Source organism: Coenobita brevimanus, chromosome 78 (genome assembly GCF_032717465.1).
Source record: "Coenobita brevimanus isolate Jiangsu-jjx chromosome 78, ASM3271746v2, whole genome shotgun sequence".
Lineage (NCBI taxonomy): Eukaryota > Metazoa > Arthropoda > Malacostraca > Decapoda > Coenobitidae > Coenobita > Coenobita brevimanus.
Genome location: NC_137031.1, coordinates 15,665,288 through 15,678,663, shown reverse-complemented (window position 1 = coordinate 15,678,663; position 13,376 = coordinate 15,665,288). Strand labels below are relative to the sequence as shown.

Below are 13,376 nucleotides of genomic sequence, written 5' to 3'. Positions count from 1 at the left end.
ATATTCATTGGGCAAGAGAAAAAAAAAAAATCCAAATTCAAGATGTGCATGCTGTGCCGACAACACTCTTAGTCAGTCGGAAGCCATGGCTACTTAATCATGGAACCGTTAATGAGATTTGGTTGTCTGTGTACTATGTATACGTCTGACCTCGTATTTCATAACTTTCAGACTATTTTTGAATGATTCAGCAAATTTTTCAAAGTATTTTTTTTTTTTAGAGGAGAGGTAATATATACTGGATCTTACCAAAGGAAGTTAGGGGCCGGTAAATACTGAGTTTCTCAAGTAGATGCAGTTTGCTCTCTCCATACCTCTTCTCCTTTCGCACTTCAGCCATTTTCCAGTTTTCTTCTCCTAATCACTATATAACACATTTTTATCTAATAATGCTTCCCGTTCCCAGTGTCCAATAGGGTTCTCTGATTCTTGCTTAGAGTTTTCTTACCCGAAGTAAGCCCATTGGGAAATGTTATACTTGCAGGGAATCCGGCGTTGACCTATAAAAAAAGTGTACGTACTGATCTTGCCATGGTCCATATGAGCTCCCCACCTCCCGTGGGAGACAATGTATGGGATCCCATTTTACCCACTGCACCTATATTCCTCCGTGGGCCGATTTCCCCAGAGATATATTCCCCAAGAAACTATCCCTACGATGGATGTATTCATCCCATGGACATGCTCTCCATGGACCTACTGTCTCACTGCCTACCCGCTCACGCATATTTCCATCCCAGTCACTCGCCCTGCCCAACCACTTACTCTGTCAACCCACTCATCCACCCATCTACTCTGCCAAGCCACTCACCCATCCATCTTATCTGCCAAGCCACTCACTCACCCACTTTACCTACCTACCCATTCACCCACCCACCCTGCCCACCAGCCTACCCACCCTTCGGCCCACTCTGCCCACATGCCCATTCACCCACTCACCTAACTACCCTACTCACATACCCTACCCACCCACTCACCCACGTTCGCTCATCCACCTACCCACCCATCCAGCTAAACCTCTCAGCCACCCATACTATCCCACCACACCCAAACTGCCCTGCCCACGTTGACCCACCACACCCATGTTGTTCCACCACACCCACGTTGCCCCACCACACCGACTCACCCACCCAACCTTGCCTACCCATCCCACCCCACCCACACAACCTGTTGTAATAATAATAAGTGGTGCCAGGCACAATAAACCTCACCCGAAAGCAATTATGTTGATATTAAATACTGAATCGGTACTGCCACTTAATGTCAGTAAACAAAGTCTAAGGTAATGACGCAACCAGTTTCGAGTTATAGCTCCTTCAATATCCGTGACCTCGAGTTTGATCTCTCTAGTTTACTCAAGGTCAAAGGTCTTCGTGCCAGATGAAATCCTATATGGGACAATCTGTATGTTGATAATAGGACATATCACTATCTTCAACTGGTTTCAAGTTATAGCCGTCTGAAATTCCGTGACGTTGATTTTAACCTTTCAGGGTCACTCGATTACCTCCAAAAATCTAATCACTTCCTTTTCGGATCAGTCCCCGAATATCCTGAAAGTTTTCATGTAATTTCATTCAGCTGTTTTTCCGTTATGTTGCTAACAAACAAACATGAAACTCCTCCAAAAACAATACCTCACCAGGCTCTGGCCGAGGTGAGGTAACAATACTGTTTTGGGAGGACATTAAAAATTCTATGGCTATTGGCTCCGTGATCCACCCTGTTGGCTTGAATAGATAATTGGTCAGTTCTGAAATAAAAATCAGGGGTGACTTTTTAGCAACTTTGAACAATGTAAATAAATTCCCGGCAAGAAGGTACCAATGTTAGACCACTTTGAAGCTCTGTAGATCAGGGTTTCTCATTTTTTTGTGTTCTTACTACGTACCCACTCAGTATTCTTATTACCAGCAAGTACCTCCTTTACTGACGCACTGATTAGAAAAAGGTATTCCTTTAAATCTAATCCATGACACAGTATTAACATACTAGTTGCTTGAGAATTATCCAGGCCAGATCCAGCACTTTGATTAAAAAAAAAAAAAATGGGGGGTCCATTATTTCTACCAGAATTACATGAGTTTTGAATTCATTAACTAACTCACTGATTTTTCCTATATCATTGCAAGTTTCTTTAATTTTTAATCCATGCTGACTTATTACCAAATTCCTCAAGAAACCTTACCAAATCCCACTTTTTTTTTTTTTTGTATTATGAGTTTGTGATAACTTTGTGTAAGATACTTATTACATATTTCTGGTAAATGACATTGGTCTTTTGTTATAAGTAATCATTGGTCTGCGGAAAAAAAGATAAGAGAAGGGGCATATGATTCCCACTTCCCAGACCCGTGCCTGGTTACTGAATTGGAGCTGATATTGTCAAGCAAATAAATATTGCGACATAATAACAAGACTGTATCAGTGTTAACAAAGAGTTTTACTTTTGAAAACCCATAATATATTTGAGTGTAAATGATATACATGTTTTATGGAAATTAGTGTCACATTTCGCTTTATCAACTCATGAATTATAGTATGAAAAGTAGTATATTTTCTACTGATTTTTTGCCAGCAATAAAAGTACCCCTTGGAATGAAGGAAGTAGTAATGAAGAATTAGCACCAAGCCATATTATGGCTATATGGCACAGTAGAAGTAGAGGGAAAATAATTGCCGGAGGAAACATGGACTATCAAGAAGAGAGGTAGGACAGAAGAGCAGAAGACAGTAAGGAGAGAAAGTGTGGAGACAAAAAGACCCAATGAGTCGCCGTTTACGACAAGAAGAGATACTGGGGAAGTAGGCTATTCTCCCCCCCCCCTCCTCCCCAGGTACCCTCTAGACCCAGTTTTGTCTACACCTGTGCGTTTGGCAGTTCCAGTTTGAGAACCCTGGCTGTAGATAGTTCACCCTTTATTTCCATAGTGGACGAACACACAGACAGACACGTTTACAAAATTATAGATAAGATTATATGCATTAGGCATACTATCCTCTCAGAACGATTCCATAACTTATTTCGAATCATATACTAGTGCTGTTTTTTTCTATCTTATCTGAAATGATGTTGCTGTGTTAAATCAAATTGCCATATATATATTTTTTTTTCATTCTCATACGCCTTTCTATGGCCGTGTCTACAACCCAAGATTCCTACCCTTTGTCTCCGAGCTCTGGTCTTCAGGTTGTCGAAAAGATGAGAAGTGAAATGACACGAGCACAAAGCGAAATGACACGAGCACAAACGTTTCTGTTTACTATGAAGTGATGAACACGACTTTATTGATAAACCTGTTCGACTCTCCTCAGACGTTAAACACTTTCCACTGAAACTGGTGGGCAAAAGTACAACCAACAATGAATTTTTCTATTCATCTTCGTCAGACACAGGAATTCTTCCTTCTTTTCGAAGAGAGAGAGAGAGAGAGAGAGAGAGAGAGAGAGAGAGAGAGAGAGAGAGAGAGAGCGAGAGAGAGACAGATAGACAGACAGACAGACAGACAGAGCGTGTGTGTGTGTGTGTGTGTGTGTGTGTGTGTGTGTGTGTGTGTGTGTGTGTGCTTCATTTATTTCTTTAGTCTAGTATATGTCTGATTGATCATCTTCTTCAGACACAGGAATTCTTCCTTCTCTTCGAAGAGAGAGAGAGAGAGAGAGAAAGAGAGAGAGAGAGAGAGCGTGTGTGTGTGTGTGTGGGCGGGGGGTGCTTCATTTATTTCTTTAGTCTAGTATATGTCTGATGACGAAATGAGGACACAACTAATATGAACCAAACATCCAACTCATTATATCTGTAGTTTGTTTAATTTTCCCCCAGATAAATGATCATCACTTACTTGTAATTACGTAATTCATCTGTGGCTTCATTTTCCTGTGCTCAAGAAGGTAAAAAATTATATCAAGTATACAGGACCAAATAAACGCCAGAATGTTCACCCACGAATGCATATTGCCAACCATCAAAAAAAAAAAAAAAAAAAAAACTAGATCAGTAATATTCTGACAATCTGAGGTGTATCATCGCAGCTACGCCAGAATCGAAAAAAAAAAATGTCATAGGATTTCCCTCAGATTGTTGAATGTGTGTTTTGTGAGAGGTATGGTGCCAATTGACTGGGCAAGTGCTTGTGTGGTCCCGTTGTAAAACGATAAGGATGATAAGTATGAATGTACTAGCTTTAGGGGTATAAGTCTGTTGAGTGTTGAAGGTAAGGTGTATGGTAGAGTGTTAATTAAGAGAGTTAGAAAGGGTACAGAGGGAGTGATTGGTGATGAGCAGTGTGGCTTTAGGAGAGGGAGGGGATGCGTGGATCAGGTGTTTACTGTGAGACAAGTGTGTGAAATGTATTTAGCGAAAGGTAAGGATATGTTTTGGGCGTTCATGGATTTAGAGAAAGCGTATGATAGAATTGATAGGGAGGCTTTGTGGACTGTTTTAAGATTGTATGGAATTGATGGTAAGTTGTTAAAGGAGTGAAAAGTTTTTATGTAAACAGTAAAGCGTGTGTAAGAGTGGGAAATACTTTGAGTGATTGGCTTCCCGTGAGAGTGGGGCTGCGGCAGGGATGTGTGATGTCGCCTTGGTTGTTTAATATTTCTATGGGTGGTGTTGTAAGGGAGGTGAATGCAAGAGAGTTAGGTGGAGGTCCGAGTCTGGTGAATATTGATGGTAGAGAGTGGAGCCTGAAGCAGAGCTGTTTGCAGATGAAACTGCACTGGTGGCTGATTCAGAGGAGAGATTGAGACAGTTGGCAGAGGAGTTTGAAAGGGTGTGTGAAAGGAGGAAACTGAGAGTAAATGACAGTAAGAATAAAGTGATGAATTGTACGAGGTTGGTAGATGGTAGGAGGATGAACATATTTTTGAATGGTAAGTTGCTTGAGGAGGTAGAGTAGTTTTATGTATTAAGGGTCACATGTTGCTGTGGATGGAAGAATAGATGCAGAAGTGAAATTTAGAATGAATGAAGTAGGAAAGGTGCTGGGAGGAATGGAAAAAGTGTTCAGATGTCATTCGCTTAGAATGAATGTAAAGAGAAGGCTGTATGAGGATGTTGTGGTACCGCCTGCGTTATATGGGGCTGAAACATGGAAAATGGATGCAGCAGAGAGGAAAAGTTTGAATGTAATGGAGATGAGGTGTTTGAGGAGTATGTGTGAAGTGATGCGTATGAATCGAGTGAGAAAGGGAACTGTAGTTGTGTGGGAGATGGCTGATCGAGTTGAGCAAAGGGTGTTGCGATGGAGAGAATGGATAATGAGCGATTGGGCATATGGAGAGGATGGATAATGAGCGATTGGTGAAAAAGACAACTACATCTGATGTGAGAGGTGTAAGGCTGAGTGGAAGACCACGAATAGGATGGATGGATCGTTTGAAGAGAGTGCTGGATGCGAGAGGGATGTCTGTTGAGCAAGGAAGAGTGGCTGTGCGTGATAGAAATGACTGGAGAGAAACCGTGAATGAATAAATAATGACACAGCCCTGAGGGGATATTCTCCTGCATTTGGTCTGATCATCTGATGTGGTCAGGTGCGGGTAGGGGGATGGGTCCTTTATGATGAGGCAGGGGTAAACCAGCTCTGCTGTCCGGGTCTGCTGCAGATGTCACTGATTGCACTGCGCACTTGGCCCTCGTGTGGTGTGGTGTGGTGAGGATCTGTCCCTTCTTCCCTTAGGGCTAAGATGCGAATGAGTGTGTTTGAGTAGATGTGTAAATTGGGAGTGTCGTCCCGTCTCGGCCCCCTCTACACACACACACACACACACACACACACACACACACACACACACACACACACACACACACACACACACAATTACATTATTGCTTCGCCTGGTGGGCGATAATAACAACAAATGTAGTTATTACAATCCTGTTTACATTTCTACAGATTGGTGAACTATCATTTCCATTAACCCATTTAGCCTCAACCCTATCCTAATTCAACTATTGTTATCCCTGGTGATGTTCTTCAACTCAGAACAGACATTCCGATCAGCTGGTGTTATGTACAACCGTAATTAACCCCTCCACTGATACATATCCTTCCTAAGGTGATAGCCAGAATAAAATGCATATCATTTGCTGTTTTGAAAGGGAGCATCTTTTACCTTTAAATACCAAACTTATATATTTGTTTCTCCTCCTTCCCTTCCACAGGTGTTCGAGGCAATGAGCAAACGAGGTGAGGTGAACGTTACCTCGGAGACACCGAGCTTCACCATCGAAGGTCTGACGCCCGGGTTGGACTATGTGATCAAGGTCTCGGCCAGGAACAGATTGGGCAGCTCGGAGCCCCTGCAGCTGGTGGCTCTCACCTATAAGATGGCTGAGAACAGGATCAGTGAGTAATAGTTGGCAGAATGGAAAAGGATTTATGATGAGTGTTACTTCTTTGAACTTAAAAGAGTAAGATGTTGTATGAGAAAATAGTTTCGATTAATGTACATATATTCACTTGAAAATTTAGACCTAAAAATAACATGGAAAAGGACTTGGGATCATGAGCTATTTTGATCAATAAATGGACCGGGGAACATGTTAAATGAGCATCTACTTATCCAAGTGCCAGCGGTTATCTCATCCTTTTCAGGCCCACGGTGGGAGGGGAGGGACATTAGTTACAAGAGTGTAACAATGTGAGATAACTTTAACCTGGTCGTTTTGTAGTAGTATACTGCCTGGCTCTCACCTGAGAGTCCCGGGTTTGTTTCCTGACATATTGGTAATATATTGGATGATTTTTCCTGTGTAAAGTACTGGTTTCTCTCCCCCACAGTGGGGGTGGAGGGACATTAGTTACAAGATTGTGACAATGTGAGAACTTTTACTTTGTCGTGGTGTAGTGGTATGCTGCCTGGCTCTCATCTGAGAGTTCCGGGTTTGATTCCTGACATATTGGTAATATATTGGATGGGAGCATTTATTTGCATGAATATTGGACAAGACGAGGATATATTTAATGACAGTATGCAGTCTGTGAATCACTTGTACTGCTTTTTCTGCAAGAGGAAATAGTCAGTTCCCACTCATTGCTTCTTTTCTGAGCCACTCCTGTACCAAGTGCCCTTAGTTTACCATTTTCATTAACCCGCTGCGTGCCGGACACCCCAGACATAAAATGACACGCCAGTGCCGGCCAATAGGATCCCCCACAAACTCCTGAAAGTTGCCAGTATTCGCCGGATCACTAAATTGCGTGGAGTCACTACCCACTCAGAGCTGGTATACCTTCCTTTAAGAAAATTCTATCGGGATTATTATTCATGAATAAAGCATTATACCAGTATTATATTCAATGTAGATATTTTACTGATGCTCTAAATGAGACTTACACTGACAAGCTCTCCATGGAGTTTACTAAAAACCTGAAAGATTATTGTGTGTTTTTGCATTCAGCACATTTTTACCAAGTGTTATGAATCTCAGTTGTTGGAAAAACATATCATACAGTTTCCAAAGGTCGTGATCTTTCATCTGGCAAATCCTAACGTGATTCTATCCATTATACACTTAATAACAGTAATTGTACAGCCGAAATCTTACGGGGCCGAGATCAGCCGACCCGATTTTTTAAAGGCATGATATTCCTCTTGCTTTGAGAAAACATCTCATTTCTGCTACAATCTATTTTTCCACATATATTTTACTTACGCAGTGGTCCTCGACACTATGTTTTCCGGAATCATTGGGTAATAAGGCACGGGGGTCAGGTGTGGTGTATACACACCATCAGTGCTGCCCTGGGCCCCTGGCGGCGGGCGCACAAACTACGCCATGCTACCCATAAGAAAGCGCCTCCATATGAGCTCAGTGGGTTCATACGATCTTCGATTGTTTAAGTCTTCATTTCTTATGTAAGATACAGTTTCTCATACTCATTTACAATTATTCCTTGCAGATGTACAGCTCCGGTCAGATTTTCGTGATACAGTCAGCACTGCCAACGCCAAAGAGTCTGAGGTTCAGAGTTCGAGAATTTCGACTCGCGTGTCTGACACACACACACACACACACACACACACAGTATACACTTAAGGCATGGTAACAGACATCGACGGAGCATCTCCCTATCTTATTACAATTATGACCAATATTTCTATGAAATATGTTATCTATATCCTTATATATATGTAAAAGACTAGTGATTTTATTATTACTTTACTTCCATGTCACATGAATTAATGTGGTTAGGCAACAAAGTATTACATTTACCCAGAATACATCCTATACTTGTATAGTCATAGCTAGGAAACGCTGACAGGTAACATTTTACCATATGCCTTGCCCTTGCAATTGACCTTTTAATTTCAAACTACATTTGTGTAGTAAATAGATGATGAGAGTATAGTACACCTGTGTCTCGTGTGTAAGCTCTGAAACACACGGAGAGGGAGGGAGGGAGGGAATCATCCGAGATTTCTTTGATCTGGGGGTTACCAGTCCCCGGGAAAATACGGTATGGACAGGAAAGAGCAAAATATGTCGTTGAGAGGCAGCATCGTCGCTCTGCGTGATAGTGGGCTGTCTATACTTGCTATAGCTCAGCGACTTTACGAGGTGGAACACTAGCGGAAACCTAAACGACCCGCGTAATTTATTTAAGTTCTGTGCATACTTGGATTTGTTATAGTACGAGTATTCATAAGATATAATGTAGGTGAAGAATTATAATTATTTTACCTATGAGGTTATGGTTTATATATTGAAGTTTTCAGTATTATAGATAATCATATTCAACATATTATCTTCAATTACATTTACAACCATCAACAATTGTCTTGTGACCTGCATTACTGGTTAGTGGTGGGGTAGTGTAGGGTATCAGGTGTTTAGTCCTGTCACTAATGGGGTTGGAGTAAAGAAGGGTCTGTGTTAAGTTGTTAAGCGTGCTATGATGGTTAAGAGTTGTTCATGGTAACGTATGACTTACAGTAGCATTACAGTATAGTAGTAGTTCATGTTTACATGTTATCTATATTTATTTAGTGCTTCTGAACCTGGCTGTAGCAAAGACGTGACCAAAATGCATTGCAGCTCTGGCTCCCTCTTTAGTCTTCTGATAATGTTATCATCTCCACCACCCTCCCGTTCTCAGATGACCATGGTATATGATATGCAAAGGAGATAATTAGTTTTTCCACATACCCTTTAACTACAAATCCACATCATTGTTTTACACATTAAGCATAGCTGGTGATTAAACCATCGATTACATTTAGGATGCATTAAATTACAAAGAGATCCGTATAATGCGACATAACTGTGTGTTAGGTGATTTCTCTGCCACTATGTTAGCGAAATAGGAGCGAGCATTGATAAAACAGATAAAGGATGAGGAGAAAAGATATTGTTGTTTAGAGTAATCTAAACATCCCTGTTCACCACGTTCCTCTATCGGTAATATCAATATGGAAATTGTCCCAACTGGTTAACAATGCGTTGTCAAACTTTCGTGGATTCTATGGAGGTGACAGTGTTAGCGCGTGAAGTAGTAACATAGTTCATTCGTCCAGACCGAAACAACTAAGCGACCTGCATTATGGCAATATCTCCCCAACGAGTGGCTCCGACAAGGTGAGAGAGTGACGTTCGCCCCGTAAAACGATATTGCATATGCAAATTGTTCAGGTTTCATGAAGTCGGATGGATGCACTAAAACTTTACATAGTCCTTAGGAAAGACCCATGCAAACCATGATAGAAACGTTTGAGAATACCTCAGTAAATGCATCAAAACCTCGTTGGGTTTACAGTGAATTCCTTTTCTTTGAAAGAACAGGAGCCCCAAGGAGGACGACACCATTAGAGGAGGAGAACATCATTGCGGCAGCGGAAGCTAACCCCCTTACCAACGCAGTGGCAATAAGGCATGACTTGCAGTTAGAAGTGTCAGCCAGAACTCTGAGGAGAAGGTTACATCGTGCTGGGTTACACCATCACACACACACACACACACACACACACACACATATATATATATATATATATATATATATATATATATATATATATATATATATATATATATATATATATATATATATATATATATATCGACGGATATTCTTTCAGAGTAGAATAGTGTGGCATTTGGCCACAACAGAAACCTTTTAGTTACTTTCGCTATATGCATAAAGTTGTGTTACTCCAGTAATGAAAAACTATGTGCAACTTGTCTCTTTGGTAATAATTTCTTTGACTCTTTGGCACCAATCCATTTAAAGGTAACTGTATATTTATTTAAACGAACACCCTATATTGCCACTTAGAAAATACTGTATATTACAAATGGGACTAATACGAGGGGACAAATATCACGCTTATTTTCTCTCCCTGCAGCTACGACCGATGCAACATTCTGGAGGAGGCCCGCTCTGGTCACGTCACGTGCATTGTCTGGGAGTTGTGTGTGTCAACACGGCATGGGTGGCGTGTTTCAAATAAAAAGGTCGATTCACAGCAGACAAACACATAAAAATTCTAGAGGAGTGATTCCTGCCTTCCCTCCAAGAAAGAGATTACCCTTTTCCTCCTGGGCCCGTTCTCTTCATTCAAGATAAATGCCCAATCCACACTGCCCACGCTGTACAGTGGTGGTTTCAGACGCAGGGACAACTTAAGCTCTCTTGACTGACCCAGCAAAGGAGCTGGACATGAATGTCACTGAGCACGTGCGGACCCAGATTGTCAAAGCCTGGGAACTGGAAATTGAGGGAAACACTAACACCCTGATGGCCCACGTTCAAAGGCAGTGGGAGAATCACAGGCCAGGCCAGAACTGATGCAAACGCTTCTGGCATAAATGACGCGGAAGCTACAGAAAATGACTGAGAAAAATGGTGAGTGGATTGGATATTTAGTATGGGATTAATAAATATCAGAGCACTTGAGTCATTCATCTCCTTCAGTGTTTATTATTACGATTATAATATTAAGAGAAAACTATATATTGATATTACTTTACCAATCATGATTTGAAATAAGACGCTTATCCACGTCGTGGTTGCATCCGTCATTTATATGACTAACCTATAGCTTAGACAAAATGTAAGGAGACCCGACCATCCGTGTGTTTCAGAGCTTACACACGAGACACAGGTGTACTATACTCTCATCATCTATTTACTACACAAATGTAGTTTGAAATTAAAAGGTCAATTGCAAGGGCAAGGCATATGGTAAAATGTTACCTGTCAGCGTTTCCTAGCTATGACTATACAAGTATAGGATGTATTCTGGGTAAATGTAATACTTTGTTGCCTAACCACATTAATTCATGTGACATGGAAGTAAAGTAATAATAAAATCACTAGTCTTTTACATATATATAAGGATATAGATAACATATTTCATAGAAATATTGGTCATGATTGTAATAAGATTAGGGAGATGCTCCCGTCGATGTCTGTTACCATGCCTATAAGAAAGTGTATACTGTGTGTGTGTGTGTGTGTGTGTGTGTCAGACACGCGAGAGTCGAAATTCTCGAACTCCCTGAACCTCAGACTCTTTGGCGTTGAGCAGTGCTGACTTCCCTCAGTCACGAAAATCTGACCGGAGCTGTACTTTCACCACCTAAAAAAATGACTGTGATGAATTCTCAGGCAACATAATAATCGAATGTAGACTGTCCCTAAACTGAGATGGACACAACCTTCCATTTCTATTATATTTTGATATAGAGGCCATGATTTTTCTCCAGTATTTATATGTAGATAAATAAAAAAAATATCATATTTTTCAGTAATGTAACCAAAAAAAAAAAAATGTATTACATAGAGGGTAATTCAAGCTGACTCCACTTTTGCATTTTACATTAAGGTGTTTATCTGGCGAGCGGTGGCATCTTTTTCCAGTTTGTGGGGACTCCTGTTTTCGATTTTTGTCTCTTTTTTTTAGGCTAAAATGATAGATTCTGATGTGAGAAAAACGAATATGACCATTAAAAGACTCACCGGAGGCTATAAGTGCATTATCTGGAAGTCCCTGGTCTGACCCTCAGGTGTGGTTTCCCAGAAGAACTGCAGTGAAGGTGAGAGAAATCCTCGTTTTCTATGAAGGTAAACTCACGTATTCTGGCCAACGTTACTCTAGGAAGGTCTAGGAATGTTTTTTACACTTTTCAGTTCACTTCATATGCATAAATTTTTTTCACTGGATTTCATACAGAAAACATCTTTTTTCCCATATAAATCACTTAGTACTGCAACACCTGTCCCCTGTCACGTATCTCTCACTGTGCATCCTTCGTCTTACATTTAGGGTAACTTACGTACAACTTTACTTCACTATGTACTGCATTTACACTTACAGTAAATTATTTACAACATGCCTTCAGTAAACACAGACACTGTAAGAGTATTTCTGAGTGTCTCACTGTGAATACATCGTCTTACACGTACGATAACAACATTACTTCACTACATAGAGTCCTTACACTTATGAGAAAATATTTACAAGAAGTCTCTCACTGTCTTACTCAATAGTTTTGAAAGAGTGTGGTACTCCCTCAAAGCAAGGATAGATGCACAGACCAAGGTTGCATTGTGTACAACATATACCTAGAGTCCTTCTTGCTGAGTACGAGGCCTTGCGGTGCTATTTGTGCACACATGACACCTTCGGGCTGCGGATTCTGACGAGTCTCAGTGGGAGGGATGATTGTGGGGAATTGGCAATAAGCCGATGAGGCGGATGGGTGTTGCAGCGATGTGGGCGGTGGCGAGTGGCAGTCCTTTCTTCTGAGTATTTCCCCCAATATTTCCCACCACTAGCTCACGAATATAGTCCTCAAAGGTCTCCTTTTCGCCGGTTACCTGAGCATAGAGCAGGTGAGCATTTTAGGACTGTGATGTCATGAGGAGGTGGAAGAATAGTTTCTTGTGCCACATCATCGTAGGCCTGGCACAATCCATGCTGGAAATCATCGCGTCCAACTGATGTACGTGTCCGCATATTCCACATTGTAGGCCAGGACAGGTTATGGTCTTCCAGACGTGGAGCCGCCCTTCTGTCCTGTAGTCGATGCTGTTGGTGCGATGTACGAGTGGCTTGTGTACAGATGAGAGGAGGAAGAAGACTACTCTGTTGTGGATACCAGGGCTGTTTCAAGGATGTTATTGGCCTTGTAAAATACAACTTCGTTGCCTTTGCAACTTCCTCCCCACCTTCACCATCTGCTTGCAGCTCTTTTTCACAGTGCCACACAGACCTGTCTCCTGTAGGTGAAAGTACCTGGCCAGAAGGGGGCTTGTGTACCAGTTGGCCAGGTACAGTGACGCGCCCACGATGAAGGTACTCATCGATCATCGTCTTCACCACAGCCCCAGACAGTCCCAAGTAAGGTTTGATCTTCGACGATATCT

At 41.5% G+C, this 13,376-nt stretch overlaps 1 protein-coding gene across 1 annotated transcript in view; it reads left to right on the top strand.

Moving 5' to 3' along the window:
* The window catches only part of LOC145408709 (adhesion molecule nephrin-like), a 329,089-nt gene extending 315,947 nt beyond the window's left edge, over nt 1-13,142 (top strand). Inside the window, exons 13-14 of the mRNA XM_080279376.1 lie at nt 6,170-6,353; nt 13,078-13,142. Of these exons, the coding sequence (XP_080135502.1) occupies nt 6,170-6,353; nt 13,078-13,142 (249 nt within the window). The remainder of the gene's footprint in view (nt 1-6,169; nt 6,354-13,077) is intronic.
* The last annotated feature ends 234 nt before the right edge of the window (nt 13,143-13,376 follow it).